At 38.9% G+C, this 12,953-nt stretch overlaps 1 protein-coding gene across 4 annotated transcripts in view; it reads left to right on the top strand.

Moving 5' to 3' along the window:
• LOC126259224 (protein GDAP2 homolog) overlaps positions 1 to 12,953 on the top strand; it is a 1,081,164-nt gene that overhangs the window by 813,442 nt on the left and 254,769 nt on the right. For all 4 annotated transcript variants that reach the window (XM_049955836.1, XM_049955838.1, XM_049955837.1 and 1 more), the window contains one exon: positions 3,898 to 4,040. In XM_049955836.1, coding sequence (XP_049811793.1) covers positions 3,898 to 4,040 — 143 coding nt within the window. The remainder of the gene's footprint in view (positions 1 to 3,897; positions 4,041 to 12,953) is intronic.

A 12,953-nucleotide genomic window follows, 5' to 3' on the forward strand; every position in this document is an offset into this window, starting at 1 on the left:
TGATGACTTGGTCAAATCATTTTGGCCATTTTGATGGGTCCTGACCTGGGTCTCCAGAAAACATCTTTGGGCTTATCTTCTGGGCAGTGCACCTAAAGCAAACAATGTGTTTGTTTAGCAGAAGTAACCAGTAAGAATATTGAGTAAGTAGCTAATCATGTTATGTGTATGACATAACATTGTTTCGTGGAGACACTGGCTACATCAAGACATCTACATCACTATGGCTCCAAGTAGGCAATGTAAAAGCTATTGCCCACGGTGACAGGCAATGAAACAGAAACTGTACATTATTGCAAGGGTCCGTGTATTCAGAAGTGCAATGGATTACAAGCCAACAATAAGTCAGCAGCACTTGAAGCAGCCATAAATATTATCTGGAGACCTTGCTCAGTACCCAACAAAGCAGCTGAAAAGATTTGACCAAGTCACTAAATACAGCAGATAGAATGATGTGATGTACTTGGAAAATGTACACTTTTACATGGATGGCACAACCTAGCAATGATTCAAAAAGAGTGAAGAGAAAATCAGTGGATAGGACAAATTCCAGGCTGAATTGAAGAAAATGTTTGGTGGCAATCAACAGCAAGTTGACTTATCGGAAGAACAGGGCAAACATCATGATGAAATGACACAGTCTTACATACAGAATAGTTGAGGCCTTTGCAATGTTGTAAATCTGAATATGATGTAAGCCCACAAAATCTCATGTTTGATGAAAGGAGTCACAGAAGATGTATGCAAAGTTCTTCTGTAGATGATGTCATGACAATAGAAGAATTCAAGTGGTCCCAACATAGAGGAAAAGCGACACAACACAGTCTTACATACAGAATATTTGAGGCCTTTGCAATGTTGTGAATCTGAATATGATATATGCCCACAAAAGCTCATGTTTGATAAAAGGAGTCACAGAAGATATATAAAAGTTTTTCTGTAAATGATGTCACGACAATAGAAGAATTCAAGTGGTGCCAACATAGAGGAAAAGCAGAAAAAGAGTCAGGTGAAAGAGAGAGGAATAACCCCAAATGTGGTCCTTATGGCAGTTGTGGAAGAACATCATGACATCGCCTCTTTCATAAACCAGGTCGTAAGAGAAGAGAGACAGCATTTTATGGTAGCCAGAACTATTGGCCAGTAAATAGGAAATAGCAATTATGAACATTAATGTCATATGTCAGGATGTAATCAAGAATGTTGAAGAAGAGGTGTATCAATCTTTGGCACCAGTCTCCGCCACCAGTTAAGTGCATCATGAAGACCAGGCTTCACTAACTCAGGCCTATGCTACCATCATCAACCAACCACCTAGCACCTGACCAATGCAGATACAACCAAGTACAATGCTCCCAGAATAACAGACATTTTAGAAACAGAGGGCAACAAACTGGTCTTCTTCCACTGTGGATGTCCTGGACATGCTGTACGTTACTGCAAGGAAAGAAGATTAATGTTCAAGACTATTGTGTTGCAAGATGTCAACCATCACAACAGTCCTATTTACATCACTCAACTGCTGATGATTATAGTCAACCTATGGGACAAAGCTCATCCCATATCATGGATGAGCTCATGCCCCAACATGCCATAGCCCCCCCCCCCCCCTCCCAAATTGAAAACTAAGTGAAATGACCATCTACAGAGATGAAACCATCACAGATAAAAATTCTGACATTATGCTCAAGACATGGTCTGTTAATGAGAACCTCTGCTTTCTACTGTGTAGGTAGGACTGGATCCAAGCAAGAGGGACACTATTAATGCCATAACACTGTAGTTTGCTAAATAGGATTTTTTCCACACAGTCAAAGGCCTTCGAAAGGTGATAGAAATACCAACAGGACCATTTTTCTTGATTAGCTCTGGTAGCACATCATTTGTGAGGTCTTGTATTGCTTTCTGTGTGGAGAGTCCTTTACAAAACTCAAACTTACAGGTGTTTAAAGATTTCTTCTCATTTAAATGAGTCAGTATACTATCAGAGGCCAGTTTCTCAAATACTTTTGAAAAGATCTGTAGATGGGGTTACTGCAGCATATCTGTCAGGAAGTATGTCATGAGTATTGACTGATTACAAAAATAGTTTAACATAATCCTATCAAATCAGCGCAAGATTTCAATATTCTGCTAGAAAAACCATTACGGCCAACATAATTACTATTTTTAGTGACCCAATGAATTCTCTAATCTCATTACAGGTTTTGTTGTTAAACTAAAGTCTGCTGGTGGTGCATGAAGTGCCTCCACAAGTAAATCTAACATATCTGTGATTTGTTATTTATTACTGTTTTCAGTGTTTGCACCCACTGTGAGGGAGTACCTGTTAAATATGATTGCCAAAGATTTGAAAATATCACTGTTTCTGCTGGAGCCATTTTCTGGGAGGCATAATTTCATTTGGATAACCAGTTTTGTTCATTTCCTGTTTAATGATTTTCTGAAAAGTTTTTGACTTACTTTTGGAGTGTTTTATGTTTTGAATATAGTACATGAGTTTTGCTTTTTTAATGACAAGAGTGGAGGATTGGTCAAAACCGGTGGTAACAGAGTTTCTAATCTTACCAATGCAGGTTCTTTGAATCATGTAGAGCACTCTCTCTCTCTCTCTCTCTCTCTCTCTCTCTCTCTCTCTCTCTCTCTCTCTCTCTCTCTCTCCCCCCCCCCTCACTCTCTCTCCTTAGCACAGATGCTAGATACTTCAATCCCAGAAGTTATCCACCTCTTATCCTTGCTTCAGTTTTCCCTTGTTTGTTTTAGGGGAAAACAGGGCTCAACTTGCTTTAGGAATACATTTAAGAAATAGTTAAAGTTTCCATTAAATTTATAATTTTCACCCCACCACACTGCCTATAATTGCTCTGTAAATATTGTTATCAAGTCACTATTTGTGGAGGCTTTAATGTCAGTTTTCTTTCAGATAGTACTGACCTAAAACACCTTGAATTGTTGACATCTAGCTTTGGATTATTCTGCACATTCAAAATTGCCTACAGGCATTCAAGTACACACTGCAACAGCTATTGACAATTTATTTTAGACCCAAAACCTGAAGTGAGGTAGCTGTAAAATCAGTAGTCAATGGGGTATTTGACTCTGATGGTGAAATGTTAACAATAAAATTTATTTACCAGTTAGGTACAGATCATAGAAGAAAAGAGAGGTACATCCTGTATGGGAATGAAACTGTTCAACAAGTTGCCAGATCATTGGAAATGTGAGCTAAATATAAATCCAATTGAATATTGGAAAGAGGAGACTGCGGGGAAGATGATGTGGCTGCAGTAAAGTTAGGGACTTGGAGCAGGATGGATGTGGATGTCGGGCATAGTGTCAACAGAGATTGAGGTCAGGAGTATTATCAGAAAGAAGGATGTATTGTGAGCACCCTCACCTGCATATTTCTGAAAAGCCTATGCTGTAGGTAAGGATCCAGATGGCAATGGTTGTGAGGATGGTAACACTGTTTTTGACCAGCGAGTGGTGGTTGCCATTCATTTGGGTGGACAGATCATGCCCATATAAAATACTATGCAGAAATTGTAGCAGAGCTGGTATACAACATGGTTACTTTCACAGGTGGTCCTGCTTCTTACTGTGTACACTTGCTGCCACCCTCTGAACCATCAGCTGCCCTTCCCCAACCCCCTGCCCTTCCCAATTCCCCCCTCTTTCTCCCTCTTATCCATTCAACTGCAAATCTGTGGATCTTTTTTTAAGAAAAGAGGTTAATTTTAACGCCCAACTTTTTTCAATGAGTGTCTTTCTACTGCCCGATTATTTTATAATATTATATCATAATAGTTGTACTGGAATTCTACTTTCTCCAATCCTAAACAAGATAATTATGATGTGTAATAATATTTTAATTTATGACCTTACCTTTGTTTTTAGGAATGGGGATATTACATCTTTGAATGTGGATGCTATTGTCCATTCAACAAACGAATCGATGAATGAAAGAAATCCAGCAAGCGACAGGTTATTTGCTCGAGCTGGTCCTGGTCTCAGGGAAGAAATATCTACAGAAATAAAAGGTTTGTAAGGAGTAAATTTGGTCACAATAATTACAGCTGTCATTATTTGTGAAATATAGTATTTTATATTTTTGTAATAAGTTCAAATTTTCTTTACAAGGTAGTAAAAATCAAATCTTTACTTTGTTCACATTATGTACAACTCCATGAGTTATTTATTTCTGATACTATGCTGACAAGACTTAAGCTGCATGTCTGTCATATTCCTCCCAAAAATCTTAGTGTATTATACATTACTTTCTTGTAACCAAATATTTTTCATGTTAGATTCCATGCATAACTTTAAAATTAATGTCCATAAAATCTTTCTTGAAACAGAAACTTGTTGTTGTGGTCTTCAGTCTTGAGACTGGTTTGATGCAGATCTCCATGCTACTCTATCCTGCACAAGCTTCTTCATCTCCCAGTACCTACTGCAACCTACATCCTTCTGAATCTGCTTAGTGTATTCATCTCTTGGTCTCCCTCTACGATTTTTACCCTCCATGCTGCCCTCCAATACTAAATTGGTGATCCCTTGATGCCTCAGAACATGTCCTACCAACCGATTCCTTCTTCTAGTCAAGTTGTGCCACAAACTTCTCTTCTCCCCAATCCTATTCAACACCTCCTCATTAGTTATGTGATCTACCCATCCAATCTTCAGCATTCTTCTGTAGCACCACATTTCGAAAGCTTCTATTCCCTTCTTGTCTAAATTATTTATCGTCCATGTTTCACTTCCATACATGGCTACACTCCATACATATACTTTCAGAAACGACTTCCTGACACTTAAATCTATACTCAATGTTAACAAATTTCTCTTCTTCAGAAACGCTTTCCTTGCCATTGCCAGTCTACATTTTATATCCTCTCTATTTAGACCATCATCAGTTATTTTGCTCCCCAAATAGCAAAACTCCTTTACTACTTTAAAGGTCTCATTTCCTAATCTAATACCCTCAACATCACCCGACTTAATTTGACTACATTCCATCATCCTAGTTTTGCTTTTGTTGATGTTCATCTTATATCCTCCCTTCAAGACACTATCCAACTGCTCTTCCAAGTCCTTTGCTGTCTCTGACAGAATTACAATGTCATCGGCGAACCGCAGAGTTTTTATTTCTTCTCCATGGATTTTAATACCTACTCTGAATTTTTCTTTTGTTTCCTTCACTGCTTGCTCAATATACAGATTGAATAACATCAGGGAGAGGCTACAACCCTGTCTCACTCCCTTCCCAACCACTGCTTCCCTTTCATGCCCCTCAACTCTTATAACTGCCATTTGGTTTCTATACAAATTGTAAATAGCCTTTCGCTCCCTGTATTTTACCCCTGCCACCTTCAAAATTTGAAAGAGAGTATTCCAGTCAACATTGTCAAAAGCTTTCTCTAAGTCTACAAATGCTAGAAACGTAGGTTTGCCTTTCCTTAATCTAGCTTCTAAGATAAGCCGTAGGGTCAGTATTGCCTCACATGTTCCAATATTTCTACGGAATCCAAACTGATCTTCCCCAAGGTCAGCTTCTACTAGTTTTTCCATTCGTTTGTAAAGAATTCGCGTTAGTGTTTTGCAGCCGTGACTTACTAAACTGATAGTTCGGTAATTTTCACATTTGTCAACACCTGCTTTCTTTGGGATTGGAATTATTATATTCTTCTTGAAGTCTGAGGGTATTTCGCCTGTCTCATACATCTTGCTCACCAGATGGTAGAGTTTTGTCAAGACTGGCTCTCCCAAGGTCGTCAGTAGTTCTAATGGAATGTTGTCTGCTCCAGGGGCCTTGTTTCGACTCAGGTCTTTCAGTGCTCTGTCAAACTCTTCATGCAGTATCGTATCTCCTATTTCATCTTCATCTACATCCTCTTCCATATCCATAATATTGTCCTCAAGTACATCCCCCTTGTATAGACCCTCTATATACTCCTTCCACCTTTCTGCTTTCCCTTCTTTGCTTAGAACTGGGTTTCCATCTGAGCTCTTGATATTCATACAAGTGGCTCTCTTTTCTCCAAAGGTCTCTTTAATTTTCCTGTAGGCAGTATCTATCTTACCCGTAATGAGATAAGCCTCTACATCCTTACATTTATCCTCTAGCCATCCCTGCTGAGCCATTTAGCACTTCCTGTCGATCTCATTTTTGAGACGTTTGTATTCCTTTTTGCCTGCTTCATTTACTGCATTTTTATATTTTCTCCTTTCATCAATTAAATTCAATATTTTTTCTGTTACCCAAGGATTTCTACTAGCCCTCGTCATTTTACCTACTTGATCCTCTGCTGCCTTCACTACTTCATCCCTCAAAGCTACCCATTCTTCTTCTACTGTATTTCTTTCCCCTATTCTTGTCAATATTTTCCTAATGCTCTCTCTGAAACTCTGTACAGCCTCTGGTTCTGTTAGTTTATCCAGGTCCCATCTCCTTAAATTCCCACCTTTTTGCAGTTTCTTCAGTTTTAATCTACAGTTCATAACCAATAGATTGTGGTCTTAGTCCACATCTGCCCCTGGAAATGTCTTACAATTTAAAACTTGGTTCCTAAACCTCTGTCTTACCATTATATCTGATACCTTCTAGTATCTCCAGGATTCTTCCATGTATACAACCTTCTTTCATGATTCTTGAACCAAGTGTTAGCTATGATTAAGTTGTGCTCTGTGCAAAATTCTACCAGGTGGCTTGCTCTTTCATTTCTTAGCCCCAATCCATATTCACCTACTATGTTTCCTTCTCTCCCTTTTCCTACTCTCGAATTCCAGTCACCCATGACTATTAAATTTTCATCTCCCTTCACTACCTGAATAATTTCTTTTATCTCATCATATATTTCTTCAATGTCTTCATCATCTGCAGAGCTAGTTGGCATATAAACTTGTACTATTGTAGTAGGTGTGGGCTTCGTGTCTATCTTGGCCACAATAATGCATTCACTATGCTGTTTGTAGTAGCTTAGCCGCATTCCTATTTTCCTATTCATTATTAAACCTACTCCTGCATTACCCCTATTTGATGTTGTGTTTGTAACACTGTATTCACCTGACCAAAAGTCTTGTTCCTCCTGCCACCTAACTTCACTAATTCCCACTATATCTAACTTTAATCTATCCATTTCCCTTTTTAAATTTTCTAACCTACCTGCCCGATTAAGGGATCTGACATTCCACGCTCCGATCCGTAGAACGCCAGTTTTCTTTCTCCTGAGAACGATGTCCTCTTGAGTAGTCCCTGCCCAGAGATCCGAATGGGGGACTATTTTACCTCCGGAATATTTCCCCCAAGAGGACGCCATCATCATTAACCATACAGTAAAGCTGCATGCCCTCAGGAAAAATTACGGCTGTAGTTTCCCCTTGCTTTCAACCATTCGCAGTACCAGCACAGCAAAGTCGTTTTGGTTATACTTATTAAAAGTTGTCAAAGAAACAGTTAATTAATATTAACAAGTTGAGACAGAATGTAGGAATCTATTTATTAGCTACCCAACAATTACAAAGTGTAAGTGCACACACAAAGTCTCTCTTTTTAATTTCTCCATCTGCAGAAACAAGAGAATGCAAATAGGAATCAAAGAATAAGTTTATTAGGTGTAGAAATGAAGAAAAGAAATCCAATCAGATAATGAATTAGTAGATACATGCAATACAGGAAATGTTTTGTAAGTACTGGTAGTAGTATCTAAGATATGTTTCCAACATACTTAGCTGTTGCTACAAATAGAGCAAATATGAGAGTTAAGCTTCAACTAAATCAAAGGGTTTAAAAGACAATAAAAGGCAAATAATGATAGAAAAATGAGAGAAGAGCAATAAAAGAGGTTGAGAGGGCAGTGGCAAATGGGGAAAATTATGTGAGAATTGTTGTTTGTTGTTGTTGTGGTCTTCAGTCCTGAGACTGGTTTGATACAGCTCTCCATGCTACCCTATCCTGTGCAATCTTATTCATCTCCCAGTACTTACTGCAACCCACATCCTTCTGAATCTGCTTAGTGTATTCATCCATTGGTCTCCCTCTACGATTTTTACCCTCCACGCTGCCCTCCAATTCTAAATTTGTGATCCCTTGATGCCTCAGAACATGTCCTACTAACCGGTCCCTTCTTTTTGTCAAGTTGTGCCACATACTCCTCTTCTCCCCAATTCTATTCAATACTTCATCATTAGTTCTGTGATCTACCCATCTAATCTTCATATTCTTCTGTAGCACCACATTTCAAAAGCTTCTATTCTCTTCTTGTCTAAACTACTTATCGTCCATGTTTCACTTCCATACAAGGCTACACTCCATACGAATACTTTCATAAACGGCTTCCTGACACTTAAATCTATACTTGATGTTAACAAATTTCTCTTCTTCAGAAACGCTTTGCTTGCCATTGCCAGTCTACATTTTATATCCTCTCTACTTCGACCATCATCAGTTATTTTGCTCCCCAAATAGCAAAACTCCTTTACTACTTTAAAGTTCTCATTTCCTAATCTAATTCCCATAGCATCACCCGACTTAATTCGACTACATTCCATTATTCTCGTTTTGCTTTTGTTGATGTTCATCTTATATCCTCCCTTCAAGACACCATCTATTCTGTTCAACTGCTCTTCCAAGTCCTTTGCTGTCTCTGACAGAATTACAATGTCATCGGCGAACCTCAAAGTTTTTATTTCTTCTCCGTGAATTTTAATACCTACTCCGAATTTTTCTTTCGTTTCCTTCACTGCTTGCTCAGTATACCGATTGAATAACATCGGGAAGAGGCTACAACCCTGTCTCACTCCCTTCCCAACTGCTGCTTCCCTTTCATGCCCCTCAACTCTTATAACTGCCATTTGGTTTCTATACAAATTGTAAATAGCCTTTCGCTCCCTGTATTTTACCCCTGCCACCTTCAGAATTTGAAAGAGAGTATTCCAGTTAACATTGTCAAAAGCTTTCTCTAAGTCTACAAATGCTAGAAACGTAGGTTTGCCTTTCCTTAATCTTTCTTCTAAGATATGTCGTAGGGTCAGTATTGCCTCATGTGTTCCAATTTTTCTATGGAATCCAAACTGATCTTCCCCGAGGTCGGCTTTTACCAGTTTTTCCATTCATCTGTACAGAATTCGCGTTAGTGTTTTGCAGCTGTGACTTATTAAACTGATTGTTCGGTAATTTTCACATCTGTCAACACCTGTTTTCTTTGGGATTGGAATTATTATATTCTTCTTGAAGTCTGAGGGTATTTCCCCTGTCTCATACATCTTGCTCACCAGACAGTAGAGTTTTGTCAGGACTGGCTCTCCCAAGGCCATCAGTTGCTCTAATGGAATGTCGTCTACTCCCGGGGCCTTGTTTCGACTCGGGTCTTTCAGTGCTCTGTCAAACTCTTCACGCAGTATCGTATCTCCTATTTCATCTTCATCTACATCCTCTTCCACATCCATAATATTGTCCTCAAGTACATCCCCCTTGTATAGACCCTCTATATACTCCTTCCATCTTTCTGCTTTCCCTTCTTTGCTTGGAACTGGGTTTCCATCTGAGCTCTTGATATTCATAGAAGTGGTTCTCTTTTCTGTAGGCAGTATTTTCCTGTAGGCAGTATCTATCTTACCCCTAGTGAGATAAGCCTCTACATCCTTACATTTATCCTCTAGCCATCCCTGCTTAGCCATTTTGCACTTCCTGTCAATCTCATTTTTGAAACGTCTGTATTCCTTTTTGCCTGCTTCATTTACTGCATTTTTATATTTTCTCCTTTCATCAATTAAATTCAATATTTCTTGTGTTACCCAAGGAGTTCTACTAGCCCTCGTCATTTTACCTACTTGATCCTCTGCTGCCTTCACTACTTCATCCCTCAGAGCTACCCAGAGCTACTGTACTTCTTTCCACCATTCCTGTCAATGGTTCCCATATGCTCTCCCTGAAACTCTGTACAACCTCTGTTTTAGTCAGTTTATCCAAGTTTTCTTAAATTCCCACCTTTTTGCAGTTCCTTCAGTTTTGATCTACAGTTCATAACCAATAGATTGTGGTCAGAGTCCACATCTGCCCCTGGAAATGTCTTACAATTTAAAACCTGGTTCCTAAACCTCTGTCTTACCATTATATCTGATACCTTCTAGTATCTCCAGGATTCTTCCATGTATACAACCTTCTTTCATGATTCTTGAACCAAGTGTTAGCTATGATTAAGTTGTGCTCTGTGCAAAATTCTACCAGGTGGCTTGCTCTTTCATTTCTTAGCCCCAATCCATATTCACCTACTATGTTTCCTTCTCTCCCTTTTCCTACTCTCGAATTCCAGTCACCCATGACTATTAAATTTTCGTTTCCCTTCACTACCTGAATAATTTCTTTTATCTCATCATATATTTCTTCAATGTCTTCATCATCTGCAGAGCTAGTTGGCATATAAACTTGTACTACTGTAGTAGGCATGGGCTTCATGTCTATCTTGGCCACAATAATGCGTTCACTATGCTGTTTGTAGTAGCTTACCCGCATTCCTATTTTCCTATTCATTATTAAACCTACACCTGCATTACCCCTATTTGATGTTGTGTTTGTAACCCTGTATTCACCTGACCAAAAGTCTTGTTCCTCCTGCCACCTAACTTCACTAATTCCCACTATATCTAACTTTAACCTATCCATTTCCCTTTTTAAATTTTCTAACCTACCTGCCCGATTAAGGGATCTGACATTCCACGCTCCGATCCGTAGAACGCCAGTTTTCTTTCTCCTGATAACGACGTCCTCTTGAGTAGTCCCTGCCCGGAGATCCGAATGAGGGACTATTTTACCTCCGGAATATTTCCCCCAAGAGGACGACATCATCATTTATCCATACAGTAAAGCTTCATGCCCTCGGGAAAAATTACAGCCGTAGTTTCCCCTTGCTTTCAACCATTCACAGTACCAGCACAGCAAGGCCATTTTGGTTAATGTTGCAAGGCCAGGTCAGTCAATCATCCAAACTTTTGTCCCTGCAACTACTGAAAAGGCTGCTGCCCCTCTTCAGGAACCACACGTTAGTCTGGCCTCTCAACAGATGCCCCTCCGTTGTGGTTGCACCTACACTACAGCCATCTGTATCACTAAGGCGTGCACGCCTCCCCACTAATGGCAAGGTCCATGGTTCATGGGGAAGGGTGAGCATTATAAAAAGAAAATATCATAGGGGTTGATGGACCCTAAAATCTGGCAGAGATAGAATACAGAATGTGTGTAGAAAAGAAGTGGTAGATAAGTGTTGAAATTGCCTGGAGGGGCCAACAAGGTAAAACCAGATAGATGAAAAAGCTAACTGCAAATTTGAGGGCCAGTTCTTAAATTCTGATTTTGGACACTTTGCTGTGTGTGAAGGCTCCAAATGGCTAGAGGTATGAAACGTGTCCTCAGTCCCTGTTGTTTGCACTATAGCATTTTGCTGGCACAAACAGTTTTTCTGTTTGCATTCCTCCTGACCAAGAGGGATGCAATTGTGTTGAAATATTCATTGACAAATCATATGTTTAGCCCTCACAGTACCGAAAGGGGGCAAGGGGGGGGGGGGGTCACTTTGTGCCCACCTTTTGTTAATATTGTTATCTAGTCAGTTATCTTCTATTTTAAAATAAATATTTATTGTCTTTAATCAATTATTCAACCAGATTCCAAATGTTTTAAATTTTTTAGTTAAACTTAGCTCATAAATTTTTCTTTGTAGTAGATGTCACTTTCCACTGTGAATGTCTTACTCAATATTTTTTGGTTCAGTACTTTACTTACACGTCATTATCGCTTTAAAAAGAATATTATGAGTAAAATGCATTAACAATTAAAGAATTTTGCATTTTTAAAAAATTGTTATGGTGGGTATAAAGTACCGCTGCTCTCCCCCCTAAGTTGGAGGTACACATCATTTTCTGGGCCCTACTTACACATCAGTATCTCTTTACAAAGTATGTTTTTAATTAAGTCAACTACAATTAACAGTTTTTTGTGGGGATAAAGTACTGCCATTGGTAATGAGTGTTATGAAAAATGCATTGGTACTGCTAGTGTTAATCTCAGAAACCACCCTCCATTTGGTTGTTAATGTGTTGCTAGTGTTGGAATTGAAGTGTGTTATAATATAACACATACTTTTCAATGGGATTCTCATGTGGGTTGGAGCCAAGATGTAAAGAAACATTATGAAGCTTGTTGTGGGATCTTACACAAACCAATACAGAGAAATTAATTTAACAATCAGGCTGCACATGGTTTCCAACAACACTGTAGGTATCTTATCTACCTGCAAGCATATTGTTACCAAAGACCGATTCTAGATGTTATCACCATGAAGGATGCATTAAGTTCAATAAGCATTCCAAACAAAATGAGAATCAAGACAATAGATGAGTCCAGTGATCTGAGCAGGGCAATATGTCTAAGCAAGTAGACAATAATACACAACTAACTGTGTGAGGTGGAACATTGTTTGTGCTTGGCTGATGACAAATGGGCAGAGCCCATATGACATGAAGGTTCTAGTGCTGATGAGAGAAGTTCTTTCTGTTGATACCTCCTGTAGGTTGTCAGCTAGGTCTGACTATGTCATCTGTTTTATCTGTTAGGGGTTCAAGAATCCTACTTCTGAAGGTAGTTAAAAGTGTTAAATGTGTTAAAAGTTAAACATTTGGAGTCAAAATGTAGTTTTTTCAGGTAAATACTGATTGTTTGCCTTCAAAAACATCTGTATATACATATAATCCACTACTTTGTGCAAAGTTGAGAATTTACAGAAAAAGCATAAAAAGTAGTATTTAGGATATACACACGAAAAATGCCTTATGAGTCATCTAATTCAAAGTGAAGATAACATAGAAGAGCATGTACCCTCTTTTGTAGTTCCAGGATGGGATGTACAAATTATAAAAGGAGTAGATTGTTTTATGCTAGGCGATGTGACAAGTGCACC

The sequence above is a fragment of the Schistocerca nitens genome, chromosome 5, assembly GCF_023898315.1.
Source record: "Schistocerca nitens isolate TAMUIC-IGC-003100 chromosome 5, iqSchNite1.1, whole genome shotgun sequence".
Lineage (NCBI taxonomy): Eukaryota > Metazoa > Arthropoda > Insecta > Orthoptera > Acrididae > Schistocerca > Schistocerca nitens.